Below are 16,049 nucleotides of genomic sequence, written 5' to 3'. Positions count from 1 at the left end.
ATGTAATGCAGCCAAGATCATTTCAAGGTACCATTCTGAACCAATGGAAGTATAAGACACGTAGGAAAACGTGTTTGTCTTGACTTTGTGTTCATTTTTTTTTTTTTTCCAGTTGCTGGATGGCTTGGGAACCTAGCTTAGGAGCATTTTATGGACCAGCTAGCTTTATAATTTTCATAAACTGCATGTATTTTCTCAGCATATTCATACAACTAAAACGGCACCCTGAACGTAAATATGAGCTTAAGGAACCAGCTGAGGAACAGCAGCGTCTGGCTACCAACGAACACGGGGAACTGACTCATCAAGATTCCTTGTCAGTGTCATTAGTGTCCACATCTGCATTAGAGAATGAGCACAGCTTTCAAGCACAGCTTATGGGAGTGAGCCTTACTTTGCTGTTGTACATTGCTCTGTGGATTTTTGGAGCTCTGTCCGTTTCCCTGTATTATCCTATGGACCTGATTTTTAGCTGTTTTTTTGGGGCAACTTGTTTAAGCCTCAGCGCCTTTCTTATGGTGCATCACTGTGTTAACAGGGAAGATGTCAGGCATGCATGGATAACAACTTGCTGCCCTGGAAGGAGTACATATTCTGTGCAAGTGAATGTTCAGCCATCCAGTTCCAGTGGAACCAACGGGGAGACCCCAAAGTGCACCAACAGTAGTGCAGAATCTTCATGCACAAATAAAAGTGCATCAAGCCTAAAAAATTCTTCTCAAGGTTGTAAACTAACTAATTTACAAGCTGCGGCAGCTCAGTGCCACTCTACTTCTCTACCATTAAACACAGGGCCTCAGCTTGATAACAGTCTCACTGAACATTCGGTGGATAACGATATCAAAATGCACGTAGCTCCATTAGAGGTACAGTTTCGGACAAATGGGCACCCAAGTCGGCATCACAAGAACAGAAGCAAGGGGCACCGTGCTAGCAGGCTTGCAGTATTGAGGGAATATGCGTACGATGTTCCTACAAGTGTTGAAGGAAGTGTGCAAAATGGTGTGCCTAAAAGCCGACCAAGCAACAGTGAAGGACATTCAAGGAGCAGGAGAGCCTATTTGGCGTACCGGGAACGTCAGTATAACCAGTCCCAACAAGATAGCAGTGATGCTTGCAGTACGCTTCCAAAAAGCAGCAGAAATACTGAAAAAGCAATAGCTGCCAACAACAAAAAAGATATACTGAGGAAACCGATAGTGGTTGAACTTGAAAACCAGCAAAAATCTTATGGCCTAAATTTAGCCATTCAGAACGGACCTCTTAAAAGCAGTGGACAGGATGGGCCCTTGCTCACTGCAGACAGTACTGGTAATATTAGAACTGGGTTATGGAAACATGAGACTACTGTGTAGCGTTATCGTTCAGTGGACAAATCCGTATGAACTGTGATTACACATTCCTTAAAGCTATTAAACGCTTCTAAAGACTGTTTACAAATTGTAGGTACTGTATGCAGGGATGGAACAGAGATAATCTGCCAAGCAAAAGATTGTATGCATTATTATCTTTATTCTTCCTACAAGGATGAACTTTTGATATTTTGTGATTTGTGTTTTGGGATTTATTTTTTTTTTAATTTCTTTTGAAGCATCAATCTCCACAGAACTGTAGAATCACCAAACTGTCAGGGTTGGTAGGGACCTCTGGAGATCAGCAAGTCTAGCCCACTGCTATAGCAGGTTTCCTACAGTAGGTTACAAGTAGGTTAGAAGAACAGTTTCTTCCGTGTGAAACTAAGTTATTCCCATGTATCTAGGGAAGCAATATATTTCCACTTCTCTTAGCAGATGGATGTGAAAGATGTCTAATAAAATAATGAATTTGACTAGTGCCTACAGTACAGATAGGGTATTTAGGATGGAAAAGAGTGACAGGGAAAAGGAACGAAAACATCACAGGCTTCAAATATAAAAGATACAAAGCCTTTTAAATTAGGTTCAGAAAACTTTAATAGTTGTTACATATGTATTTTTCCAAAGTGATGACTTTTGCATGTACTTTGTATGCAGTAGGAGTCTGATGCATTAAAAAAAAATCAGTACAGGCACAAAGAGAAACAGAATGGATACAAGTTTGCAAGTTTTTTGGTTTTTTTTTTTGCAAGTTTGCTTAACAAACTAACTCTATTTAATTAAATTCTGACACATCCATATCAAACGCTTATAATCCTCATTCTGTCTGTAATAAAAGAATAGCTGATGAACTAAAAGGGTCAAATTTGCTCCATTAGCAGTAGAAGAGGTTTCTCCAGACTGGGCCAAATTAGCACAGCAATCACTGCTTTGAATAGAGTGCTGATGTCTTCTGTCTCTGTATCCTCTTACCAGTGACTCGATTATTACTGCGTTTTTCAGCCTTTGCCTTCCTTCCTCTTTCTTTTGCCTCTCATGCATTGCAGGAGAGAAGCCTTTTCTTCATCCCTTCTCCAAGAGACACCTTGGGCCTTCTTTTGAAATTCCCCACAAGGCTGAGCATGTTTACAGTTCATCCCATCTAGATTGGAGCCCGGGCCCTGAAGTTGACACTGCCAGGGGTGTCTCAGTTGGCCAACCAAGGGCTTCGTGGAGGGTCTCTCTACCCCTCTTTCTGTCTGGTGGCTGAGTGTAATGGGAAGGAGCAAAGGAGGGGCAGGTGAGGCTGCTGATGTCACTGGGGGAGCAGCCAGCTGCATCTTGCTGAGCGATGCAAAGCACAGCTTTGTACATTTTTATTTTTGACGTGTAACTCTGAAGATGTGTCCACAATGCATTTCAAATTTGTATTTAAAAGTGTAATAAATGGTATTTTCCCCAGCAGCAGTTTTGCCTTCATTTGTTGGTTTTTTAATGAAATATTATTGCATTTAACATCATCGTGATTTTACTTCATGTCTGAAAAACTGTGACAGTTTCAGTCAAAAGAAATATTTGGTGTTTGAAATAGACAATACAAATAGTTCAGTTAATTGCATCAATTCTAGAGTTTGTTTGAAACGAAGTTATATTCTATAGAGCTTTGTTGGTTTTTAAAAGCAATTTGTACAGTCTTTCACAATAAAGTGTAGTTTGAAAATTAAAATCATGTAGTTGCACTGCAATTCCATTTAAATTAGAATTTATCTACAACATTAGTCAAACTATTTTATTTGAAATGCAATATAATGATTTTTTTCAGTTATGATTATAGTTTACTTAAATTGCTGATTTAGCAATACAAACAGGATCATATTTTGTGTCATCTTAATGCTGTGACAAATGTGAGTTTGTAGGTCATGGTTGGGGGTTTTACTTGTTCCTTTAACTGTTACCCAGTTTTCTGGAACCCTTTGTATTTAATAGCAAAAAAGTGCTTATATGTGTCTCTGGGCTGCCTGCAATTGTCTGCTGTCCCCAGTTCAAACTCCTCTCTTGTGCATTTTACTGTTCATCGTACTCTCTGAATACAGGACTGGCTCTGACATTCTCACTGCTCAGAGGAGGTGTTTTACAATGCAAGGATCATCCAGGTACATTTAGTTATTGCTTGCAAGCTCTACTGCACCTCCCTACCATTTGGTTTGGTAGCCTGAACTGATCTTGTGTACAAACAACACTTGAAGGACAGTTTTACTAGGATTTGGGTGGAATTCTTGCTTCTTCTGAGTAGTTTCTGTCCATGAATTGTCAAAATGATGCTTTGAGGAGTGCATAACTGGGTTTAATTGCTGGGCTGTTTCACTGGCTGAGAGTTAGTTAGCTTTTAGTTTGTAACCAACCTCAGAGCTGCCCCGTGTGTAGATGTGCACTTATAAGTATCTCCAGAAAAATTGAATTTGAACTGAATGTCCAAATACGTCTAAAATATGTACATTTTAAGCTATTGGACAAGCTTGTTAAACTTCTTTAGACAACTCACTGCTTTACTGGGGAGGAAGGGGAGCAATGACAGCCGTTTGAGTTACTGTTGAAGCTTGTATTAGCTGATGGCTCCCCTTGGTGCCAAAAATACATTTTCAACTGTGAAGTCAAAATCCAGGTGGCTTGATCATAATTCCATGCCGAGTGTTGCAATTAGGGCCAGTGTAATCATTGGGGTTCCTTACTTAGGTTATAGCCCAGACCTTGCATCTCTGCAGGTTAATGAAGCATACATGCTGTTTTGCATAGCTACGAATACCTATACTAAGGCAAATAAGTCAAGTTACTTTGTGCTTTATTGAAAATTCTGTGTGTGTGTATATAGATATGAACAAGGTATGAATGGCTTAGGGTAAAAACAAATGCCTTTCAGAAGCAGCTTGTCCTTGGCTTTTAGCATCTTTTCCATAAGTTTGGGTGGAAATATTTACTCAGTCTGTCTTGAAGCTGCCTTCAGTTTTAATCCTGTATGTAATACTTCATAGTTTCAAAGCTTGGCTTAAACATTGATGAGACTGAGAAATAAACTGTGCTAAGTAGGCAGTATGGAAGCAGATGCATAGCCTTGATACTTACAGACTACATGCTTCTCTTGTGTTTCACATGAAGAATGTTAAATAAAGGAATTTACGTAACTAAAAGAAGAGGAAGACAGGTTATTAAGCTGTGAAAAAGCACAGTTATTAAGTGTAAGGAAATTGGAAACAAAATTTTCAAGGTTCCTCATCTTCTTTTCTAATAGCTTGTAAAACAAGCTTATTTTCAGAGGTTTTTAATTAAACCTTATGTAAAACCCTTTGGATCGCTACAGTGGAAGAAGAAAAGCACCATAGACATTTATTTTGCTTGTTGGAGCTAGACAAAAAGGAAGTAGTTGAACAATCATTCAACGATCAGATACGTAAAGGGGAGTAGATAATACTGAAGTGAGAAAAATCTCTTTTAAGACTGCTTTGCTTGCTGCAGAAAAGGTTGGAGGCTGCAGTAGTTGGTGACAGGAATTATAATAAAAGAGTAAGTTTGTCCTCAAATGATAGACAAAAGAATGCTTTGTAAAGCTGGTGGCACGGCTTTGGAGGCAGAGGGCAATGAGCATGTCACAGCTTTTGGCTCTAATAGAGGTTCAGTAGTGATACCAAGGGTGGAGATTCAGGCAGAAAAAAAAGTTGTGTTAATAAGGAATTGATTTTAATAAGAGATGTACATGAGAAATCATCTGTTTCATAGTCAAATTGACAGCTCTCAGGTTCTGAGAGCTAAATCAGGTAGCTTTATGGCTTCTAAGAGAAATGACACCAGCGTACGTAGGATAGTACATCTACCTGGTCAGAGTGCTGTTAAATGTATTATCAGGGAAACGTGTTAAACAGTACTTAGACTTTAAATTGTGCTTAATTACGTAGACATCTTTTGAAGAAAGCATTTATAAGGAAAAAAATAAATTTTTGTAAGGGAACTTCTTGTTTTCCATGCAAGCAAGCATTGCATCAGTGTATGATTAAGATATGAAGGTACAAATATTTTCCCTTTTATTGAGAAAAGAGCTTTTCTGTATTACTGTTTTGCTCATGGGTGGTGTGTAAAGATGGGTTAGCAGAATGTGTTAAATGTTAATTACTGGCTTTAAATTTCTGTAGGTTAGAAAATATGTCAGCTTTTGAAAGGAAGGCTTTTCACTTTTATGTTAAGTACTTGAGTAGTTCCACGTTAACACAGCGCTGCTCGCTGTGGCTCTGATTTGTATGTTGTTTTGCTGCTCTTTCACATCCCTGAAGCAAACTGAAGGATCAGTGGATTTTTATTGTTGGATGGGCATTTTTTTGCTTTCAGTTTATAGAACTCAGTGTTTGTTTGTCTGTTTCTGAATCTTAATCAGTGGCTACTTGTGAGAAATTGTCCTTATACTTCAAAACTCACATACAGTGCATGAAGGAAGCTTGCAATGTAAGCAACACATTGTGAATGTTTAATCCCCGCTTTCCAAAACTGAAGGACTTGTTGTAGTGTGGGGATTTTTTTTTTTTAATTGGTTGCATTTGGTTTATACCTTCCCGGTTCCAGGGTTGTGCAGGGACATCTGGGGAGATGGAGGAGGATGTGAAGGGGTGGTGGCTATGAATATAAAATGTTTTCTGTGGAAGACTTAACTTTTGAAAGTGATGAGGTTAGCAAATCCAGAAGTATGAGAAGTTTTTGTTACTGGAATACAAAGCCACCAACAGCCCCTCTATACAGGCAGACCCCAAATGGCAGTAGCTGCGGTCCTGAAGCCCAGAGGTGAGGAAATCAGCCTAACACTGCCTTACCTGGTGTTTACTAACCTGGCAACTTACTAAAGCCCCTGCAAAACTGGCACTGCTGGCCAGGCTTCTCTGCTGACTGCTGCTGTGCCTTACCAGTATGTTATACACAAAACCCTGAGTGAGTGGAGAATGTCCATGTGTCAATAGAGCAGCTGTAAGGTCAGGGCCGAGATGGGGCTTTCCAGTTTCTGCAAGTGTGCTTTGTTGGCTGTTGAGCACATGACTGTTGTGGCTTCAGTTTAAAAACAAAAATTTCTGCCACTTCAGCAACCTGCAATGAGGATGAAAATTGAAAATTATCCAAAATAAAACCTCCAAATATACAATTTTTATGTACAAATGAAGTGGCTGAACTAAGTTTTTTAGTTGAATTCAGCAGAGCCTTCTTCTAAATATTGCATTCTCTGAGTGCAATAGATGGGGCAAGCCTTAAGATCAACAAGATCAAATTGTGAAGAAATTTTGTAGTCTGTGTTAGCTGGAGCTTCTTGAAAATTTGCAGTTAAGTGTTGAAAGTAGCAGAAGATTAATACACCTTCAGTGGGGCATCTCTTACAAGAAAAGTAGCCTCAAATCCAATAGCAGTAAAGTCTTGGCTCTCTTTAATTTTTATTTTATTTTTTCATACAGTGAGCATCAGATGCAGAGGAAGCTTTTTGGGCTTCCCTGCTTTCATCCATTAGGAGGAGCTTAAGGAGCCATGTGCAAAGCAATACCTCTGCCTGCAGCCCGGTAAGGACAATGCTGGCAACATTCACTGCTTTATTTCACACATTTCTGTGGGCTTTCAGTGACAGCAGCAGGTCTCTGGGCTATGAAGGCAACTGAAAAGCAGGAGTTGTTATGGTAGATATGCTGTTTTTGAAGAGGAAATAATCCAACCAAAAGTACTGGCAAATGTTTGTTCCTTTAGGTACAGCCTTTATTTTGCAGAAGCTTACTAGTGGAAAAAAATATCTGACCAACAATTATGCAAATATTGTTTTCTTCACAAGGATAAAATTAATGGTGTGCTTCAAGCTACAAATTTTTCCAGGTCTCCTATGTTTGACTTTAAAGAAAGCTTACATTTTTCAGCAGTGTTACAACCAAACCTGTTTAGAAGTGGAGAGGCAAAAATGCAAAGGAAAACAGAACAAGGAGGAGCATAGAGAGAGATAAGATGAGAATGGTGATGGAGGAAGAAAACACAAGAGAAAATGCAGTTTCTAGAAAGACTGTGTGTCTATACCAGGCTTGCTGAGTTCTAGCCTGGGAGCTGGTGGGTGCCAGCAGAGATGGCTCTGCTGATGGATGCTGCCCCAGGCCTCCAAAGAGACTGTGAAATGTGGAACTACAGAAGCAATGCTGTGAGCCTGAAAGGAGCCGGGAGGATGAGAGAAGGAGAGATGGAGGAGAAAGCAGTATAAATATGTTACAATGCTGCTAGTGACAAGTCGCTTATAGCCGTCACAGACAAAAATAAATGAATGGCAACCCTGTCATCACAAATGTATGGAAAGAGCATAATAATTAAGAAATGATCTGAAGTAACAATATGACTAATAGCAGAATGGTAAGGAGCTGGTGGACAGCTGTCACAATAAGCAGGTTCAGTCATTGAGAGTGTTGCCATGGATTTCAATAGAGCTCAGACTGACAAAGTTGCCTGCAGCCAAATTAAAATGGAAGAAGTTCCAAAATGAGAGCATACTCGAGATCATCTCCAGAAATAAAAGCCTACTTCAGCTCTATTGGTGGCAGTGAAAGTCAAAAGCAGTGCACAGCTCTGGTAAGAAACAGAAAAAGCAGGAAACAGACAGGTAATACTGCATTACCTTCATTAATAAATGAAAACCTTTATTATTTCTTCTGATCTGCATTAGAAAACTGGTTATTTTCTACTCATTATATTGTTTTTATTTGTCAGTATCCTGCACTGCTAACTCCCATTGGATGCTATTCTGAACCTGATGCAACAGAAAAAAAGTAAAGGCTTCAAAAAAGAAATCTCTTCCTCAATCCCCAGAATCTTTACTTTTAGACTTCGATAGAAATCCCTTTAGAACAATATGTGCATATTCCTAATAGAATATTTGCAAGGGTAATCTAGAGTAATCTAAGAGGGCTGCTCCAAAAGTATTTTACCTCCTATTTTATGCTGATAGCCTGCAGTGTCAGAGGTGGATGCTAGAACGGCAGCAGAGGTTGAACCTTCTCACCAATGTTCTGTTAAATGCCGTATGACAGATGGCAGCAGAGGAGCAGTCTGACAGAATGGCGTCTGACCTAACAGTGTGGATGAAACAAAGGTGTGTCATTGAATTCATCATGCAGAAAAAAATGGCATCCACTGACATTCATTGACTGAACGTTTATGGAGATTAAATAGTGGATGTGAGCACAGTGAGGTGCTGGGTGATTCATTTCAGCAGTGGTGACACTGGATCACCTCCACTGGTGCACGTGGTTACAAGTGTGGCATGGAGACTCTTGCTCTTGCTGGTGAAAATGCATAGCTAATGGTGGTGATTGGGTTGGAAAAAACAGTAGCTGAGAATTTGCTCTGTCAAATAGTGTTATTGTGCTCTTTGTAGCTGTTGTAGTTCCCATGGAAATAAATAGGAGGCTTATTTTCAGAGTGACCTACCTATTGCATTATTCTGGTGCTGTCATTGATCTGTGAAGTGAGAGAATAACAAACTCCAGGTACTTAAAAGTTCCTATTAAAAAACCCAGGCACAGAAAATACAAGCTTGCTTGCCCACCCCGACCAATATACTAATTGCATTAAGGAAACTGATTGATGGCAGGTGACATCTGGCACCTGCGTGTGCATTTTATGTCTTAAGAATTGAGATGGAGTATTAAATAAATTAAGGTGATTAACAGTCAGTAAAAATCAGCGTTCCCTAAGCATGTTTGAAAACACTGAATTTAAAGCTGTAAAGACACAGATAACAGCTGGCCTTGGAATTAAAGCTTAAGTTTGCTTCCAACAGTAATTCAGTGGTACAAAGCCAACAGAATACAGCAATGTCCCTCACATGCTATTCTTGTTTTCTTAGACAGGAAGATAATACAAAGCTTTCACTGAAAATTACTCAAAATCACATTGTATTTCTGAAATACTGCCCCTGTATTAAGGACCTATTCTAACATTTTATACATCACATTTGATTCTGCATTGCATGAGAAGTTAAAGTAAAGGATATCGGGCTCTATGGTCCGCTCAGCACAACGTTTAGACTCTACGTCACGGCTAAATATATTTGTAAGGCACAGGGGAAGTTAATGCACAAAGTGATCCTTCTGAGCAGTTTATGTGCCGGTTTATTGTAAGCTGTAAATTGCTTTTGGAGATGAAAGACATTCTTTTCCATTATTAACTATAACATAATAACACTCAATGATTCTGAAATAGTTTCAAAGCTGGGGATGAGAATATGCTCATCATAATGCTACCTAACACTCCTGAAAGAGAGTGCATTGCTGAAATATTCACCTTTCAAACTCAGAATAAGAATATATGGAAAAGCTTTATCATAGTATAGATACCATAGCAATTTTTTTTTCTGGATTTTTCATGGTCATTTTTACATTAATATAGCGTTCTTTTAAGATTTGTTGCTTAAAATGTACATAGAATCAGAATTTCAGTTGAAGGGAACCCTCAAATGTTGCAGGAATTATTTCAGATAACAGTTTTGCAACATAATCTCGTGACTACAAAAGCTACATGCGTGTTCACCACACCAATCTCAGGTGAACTGTGATGAATTTATACATGCTGTGGACTCCAGTGGTTTCCCACGCCCAATTGTAGTGGTGAAAGCTTAATCAGCCATGCTGAAGAGCAGAAGAAGGCAGAAAAAATTCTTCTGTCAGTTCTGGCCATTCTAAAACTTTTGCTGCTTTATTAGGATATGCTGCAGATGACAAGAAGGTAGCGTAGTGTATGTGTGTGTATATTTTATAATCCCATCCTGTTGTTTTTTTATATTATTTAGAACACTTTTAAGAAGTAAGCATGGTTTATTTGCTCCTGCTGCCTTCTTTTCCTTTTCTCTCTCTTTTTTTTTTTTTTTTTAATATTATTTCCTACATTGGCACACATCCTTTTTTTTTTTTCCCCTCCAGAAGGTCGTATTGCAAAGTACACATTTTTCCATGCAGCAGTGTAAAACCTTTTCATGTGTGATATATTGCAGGCAATTGAGCCAGAGGAATTTGCAGCCGGCATGCAAATAATTCCTGGAGTACAGCTCTTTATTTTGCCCTTATTGCTCAAACCCAGTCAGGGAATCTTTCCTCAGTGGCAAGGGGAGCTGTGGCTCACAGCATTGTTTAGCTTTATCCTTCTGCTACAGTAATGCTGTTTAAAGAGGACTTCTCTCTCCTGAGTCAGACCTAGTCCTTAAAAATACTGTAAAGCTTCAGAGTATTCTTGATAGCAGAAGGGGTAAGTTCTGTGCAGAATTAGATTATTTGCTAAGTCTTTGTATTCATCTCATCTGTAAACAATCAACAAAATGCAAATATTGCCGATGCTAATGTGGCAGGAGGGAAAGAAACTTAATTTACCTTGGCAAAACTGAATTTTCTCTCACCTCCAATCCATACACAAGAAGACAAAAATATGATCTCATGCTGTGATTGTCTTGAATTGTATTGCTCCAAGGAAAGAGCTGACACTGAGGGAACTGTACTGCAATACTGGGTCAGAAAATCCATACACTGAAGTAAAAAAAAAATAAAATAAAAAGCAACACTTAACATACTATTTTCAAAAATTTGCCTCAGGTCTGTTAGTTTATTGATTGGACTACAGATTTACATTTTAATTTCCTGTTCATTTTAGTTTTCCCAATATCAGCAATGGCAATTCTAGAATTTATGACCATTATAAAAATTGTTTTGAAAGACACCGTGTGATGGATTCGTTCATTAAAACTGCTGCAGCTTTACATTTTGTTGTGGAAGTCACGGTGCTAATGGTTTGCATTGCAAATGTGCAAAGTAGCATAAAATGCCTTGAACATGAATTTATACCTCACTGCAATAATAGTAAAAAGGAAAATTAATGAGTGTTCTGCATCTAGGTTAATGACTGGAATATTCTCCAAGCAAATTAATGTTATGTTCCCTCTGTTTGAGAAAGGAGCCCTTTGAGTGCCCCAGGAACTTATTATGGTCCTTGGCCACTCTTTGTGTTCTGTAAGTCAAGGCAATGTCTTAGAAAGGTTTATCAGATTGACGTAGAACCAGATCAAGCTCCAGAAATTTTCCTTGTCAGCATAATAATACAAAATAATCAGAAAGGAAAGAATCGGCTCTCTGTCCATAAAATTCCTGGAATTTCATGCATAGTTTGTTCCAAAGCAGAAAGAGCTTCTTCGGAAAACTTTCATGGCTGCCAGAAACAAAGCTGATTTCAGTCTTTGAAATGTGCCAGTCTGTATCAAGGTCTCGTCTTCCTTATTTCTAAGGATCATTAAAGAAAAGAATTGCATTAAGGGCAGTTTTAGCCTTTGCTTTTTTCAAAACTTGGAAGGAAGAGAGCCACGTTTTCATTTCAAATCAAGTAGCTTAAATGTTAACAAAATTATCCTTAAAATAATTGTGAATTTTGATGTATGCTAATAAACATATTGAGGTAAAATCTCATGTGGTTGGCATTGCTGAAAGATATCTTAAAGAGTGCTTCAAAATCATGTTAAGCTGATGAATCAAAAGAATAAGTGCACAGAACAAACATTTATTGAAAATGCAAGCAGAATATTTTGGGGTTGATCTTTATATCTAAACATGGTTTAAATGTATTGGTATAAAAAATCTTGGCTTTGTCTTATAAAGCTACAAAATCTCATAATTTAATTACTGAAACATGAGGAAGTCCAGGAAAAAAAAATATTCAAATTGCATAGCTCTCATAAAACTGGAAAGGGTAATAAAAATGGTAATACTGAGTAGTTTTATAGACTTTTCTTTTAATGTTGCAAATTGCAAACATAATTTAATGACAGTTGCAGACTGCAAGTGATGAGATGTGAAAATGAAGAGTAGAACCTGTTCCCAGTAGATCTTTAAAATGTGTACCACTGACTAGAATGTGACTGAGAATTTAGGTTTTTATTACACATTTAAAACAGATTAAAAAAAAAATAGTGTTTCCATGACAACTATGTTGAAATTTCAGGAGTTTTTAATGTAAATTACATGTAAATACTTATTTCCAAATATAATGTGGGCTGTATTGCCTTATTGCTGTTGCTCTCAGAACTCAGTGTCCACTCAGCAAAGGGAGAAGGAAGCAGTGTGCATGTGCAAGAATGTAAGCAATTTCATTCCCGAATTAAGTAAAATGCCCAAATCTCCTCAGGTGCTCTAAAATGATTAGTAGACACCTTCACATTAAGGACGAGTTTCAAGGAGTAGCATTTACAAGTAGTAGAGTCTCCCTGGAGAGAGGGTTGATTACTTTTCAAAATAAGCTTTATAGATAATATTCTGATCTCAAAGTATGAAAAAGATTTTGAAATGTTCAATGATGAAGGATCATCTGCAACAAATCCAGAGAGGTCAGAGGCCCAGAAAGTCTCTTTTCAAGCACTGTATCCATCAAACTTCAGTACAAATCCATGGCTGCTGGGGATATGGCACATTCCCTGTCTTTCTCCCATTCCTGCTAAAGGTGCCTGAGAAGCCCAGAAAAGAGCCCTAATGTTTCTAACTTAGCAGAATACTTGCAGTAAGCAGGTAGCATCAGGGAAAGCAATCTCCTTTGCCAAAGGTATTTGAGGGAGATGAACTGTGTGTGTTCTGTAACCTTTTGTATCAGGGAAATCACATTGAAACATCCGAAACAATTTTTCATTTGAGAGGTGTAAAAAAAAATAGTCTGTCTTATCCCTTTCTGCCTGTTACGCTCCCCGTACAGTTTTCTGTATCATAAACCTCTCCTCTTTTTAGAAAAGCAGAATAAAAATCCAGACATCTGGGATACTTGACTCTCAGAGCAATACCTGCCTTCACTTGTATCCCTTTGTATGACATTCCTCTTGGCCTACACAGACACTTTCAGGTTTTTGCATTGAAGCGCTTGATAGACAAGCTTGCCTCATACTCAAGCAGGTTTGTATTCAAAACAACCACACAATTTTACCAGGCAATAATTCCCTAAGGTTGCACTAATTACCTCCTCTTTGCAGTCTGCACCATTCCGTCAGCTAAGTGAGCAACTCTTCCTTTTGCATACAGAAAAATAAATGGTCAGTGCATTAAATGTAATGACGCTAAAATTTGCTTGCTTGTTTTTCCACGTGCATTTACATGAGCAGATAAACAAATGATCATAAATGTAATTTTATGTATGTATAACTATCCAGCTGAATGAATTAGAAACCAGCTGTTTCCCAGGGTAATTAAAAAAGGAATGATTGCAACTAACATACAACTGTAGAGGTAAGATAGAGGAAAGTTCTAACTGATTTTGATACTGGCTTTGGTGAGGTTTGGGGTATGTTTTTATCCTCCTGGAATAAGAGAGAAACAAAATAAATGGTGTTGTTATTTGTGGTAGGCATTTGCATGGGTGAGAGGAGGCACAGAGGAAATTAATTCATAGTACTCAAATCCATCAGAGAGAAACAGACTTCTCGGGTTTAATTTGTTCAGGCTTATAAATATAGTTACGTTTTATTCTTTATATCAATTTAATCTCACCTCTTTCTAGAAATAATGGAACTTGAAGTAACTTTGTAAAATTAGAGGTTTAAATTCTTGTATTCTGAAGGTAGGTGATCTGTAGAATTATATTTATTGGAAAATGTTTATGACAAACTGGAAACACATGGAAAAAAAGAGTAAGCGAATAAGAAAAAAAGAATAAATTGTCCCACATGAATGAAGTAGCTGATGCCAGGCTTTCCATAAGCCATAAGAATTTCAGAAGCGCTCATTGAAGCTCTTTGAAACATTTACGCCACAGGTCAGTAGCAGCAGACCTTTAGCACTCAAGCAATTTCATACCACATTAAAATCATACTCAGAACAACAGCATGTATTATCAGGAGAGAAAATACAGCTGTATAAAATACTCAGAAGAAAAATAGAATCTCAGCAAAAGCCTTTGAAAAATTTCAATTTAAGTTTGCTGAAAATATCTGTGAGCCTTTCAGATATGCATGACCTTGATTTGGAATGAAGTTGGGTTGGTGGGGAAGTCGAACCTAAACCTAAGCAACAGACAAGAAGAAAAGAAGCGTCTTTACTCTGGTTCTCTTAGGCACTTTGTCTTACACGGTTTCCACCTTTGCAAAAACTTTTGGAGTCTCTTGGCTGTTTGAACTCCACTTAAAAAAGGGTACATACCTCAGTACGTAAGTTTTTATGTTTTATAGCTACAGACAGAATCCGCCAACATAATGCCAATACTGAGGAGGAACTCCAGCAAAACCTAGAAGTACCTCAACTGCTCAAAAACCTGTTCTATTCTATAACGGGACTAATACAAGTCCAATGCAACACAAAGTGTGTTTAAGCTTTGCTGCCTGGACAACCACTTGTTTTTCAAGGTTACGGCAAAAACTGCAGTGTCTTAATTTAGCTCTTATGAATCACTGCGACTGGCAGGTAAATATAGGGGTCGTTATCGTTCAAGATGTTGTAAGTATGTCAAGCAGCATCAGCTGAGTAACAGAATCCTGTCCCAAGTCAAAGGTAAATAAAACAACACCTCCCACGCTCCCTCTATGTACGTGTAAAATATCCCAAAGGTTATAAGTTGTGCCAACAAATGATTCTGCACAGTCCAATGAAACTTGAACTACCCACCTTTGTCTCATTAAAATGTGTATGAAATCACAAGAAAGAAGAACAGACAACCAGGTCTAACATTTTGGAAGGAAGTTGAAAGAGAGAGAAAGAGGTCATAAATGTGCCATTTGGGGCAAATCAGCTGGGCTGGCTTGCTAAAGCATATGTTCCACTGGAAGCAAAGAAGTGAGCTGACAGATGTGAAACTGCAGAGCTGGGAGAATACTTAGAGCACAGGGTGAGTGCCCTTTCTCCTCCACTAATCTTCTGAAACAGATCACAAGCCTTCTGGTTTGTTTTACTGGAAGGTGACTTTAAATCATTCTCTGCAATTTTCATGGTTATAGTAAAATATTCTCTTCCTCTACTCTGTGCATTTCTTTTGTGACATTTTTTCCTAATCCCTATTTCAGTATGCAGAATTCTCCAGGCTTAAATGTTCAGGATACACTTTTAGGGGGGAAAAAAGTTTCAATATTAGGATCTCTTTCTCATAATTTAGGCTCTAGATAGACAAGATTCTAAATCAAGTTCTGTTCAGCAACTCTCTTCAACACTTCTTAAATCTATTCTGTTGAATTCAGATGCTTGTTATGATGATGAACCACTGACTAATGGTCAAATCTGTAGTTTGCAGATGTTAATTTCAGAAAAACACACATGATTTATAATGCCAAAAATACAGACAAGTTCATCACTTTCACGAGACTCCTGCACAGCAAATTCTTGGTATATATGAAGAAGTCATCTTCAGCACATGTCATTCAATAGCCTCTAAAAACTGACTCATTAATTGTGATGATATTGAATGAGAATTTCATCTATTTTAGTACAGAAATTGTCTAACACCTTCACTTGTAATAGGAGTGACAGAAACTGCCATGTCCAGAGGAACCATAGAGGACTAGACAAGCCCCACTAGCCACAATTGCATGTGAGTGATAGCTTCTCATCTCACCACACACTGCTGAAGGAGGCTTGAAGACAGCTGCAGGCTTGGAACTAGGTGATGTTTAAGGCCTCTTCCAATGAAATCCATTGTATCTTTCCACTGCCAGTTCCTGAAGCATGG

The 16,049-nt window shown here is 38.2% G+C and overlaps 1 protein-coding gene across 2 annotated transcripts in view; it reads left to right on the top strand.

The window, feature by feature from the left end:
- ADGRA3 (adhesion G protein-coupled receptor A3) overlaps positions 1–2,798 on the top strand; it is a 55,348-nt gene extending 52,550 nt beyond the window's left edge. For both annotated transcript variants that reach the window (XM_052682035.1, XM_052682036.1), the window contains one exon: positions 113–2,798. In XM_052682035.1, the coding sequence (XP_052537995.1) occupies positions 113–1,355 (1,243 nt within the window). In that variant the 3' untranslated portion in view covers positions 1,356–2,798. The remainder of the gene's footprint in view (positions 1–112) is intronic.
- Positions 2,799–16,049: the final 13,251 nt, after the last annotated feature.

Source organism: Tympanuchus pallidicinctus, unplaced genomic scaffold (genome assembly GCF_026119805.1).
Source record: "Tympanuchus pallidicinctus isolate F22 unplaced genomic scaffold, pur_lepc_1.0 scaffold2, whole genome shotgun sequence".
In the NCBI taxonomy this organism is placed as follows: Eukaryota; Metazoa; Chordata; class Aves; order Galliformes; family Phasianidae; genus Tympanuchus; species Tympanuchus pallidicinctus.
The sequence above is the reverse complement of the archived record's forward strand: the minus strand, read 5'-3'. Positions and strand labels throughout refer to the sequence as shown.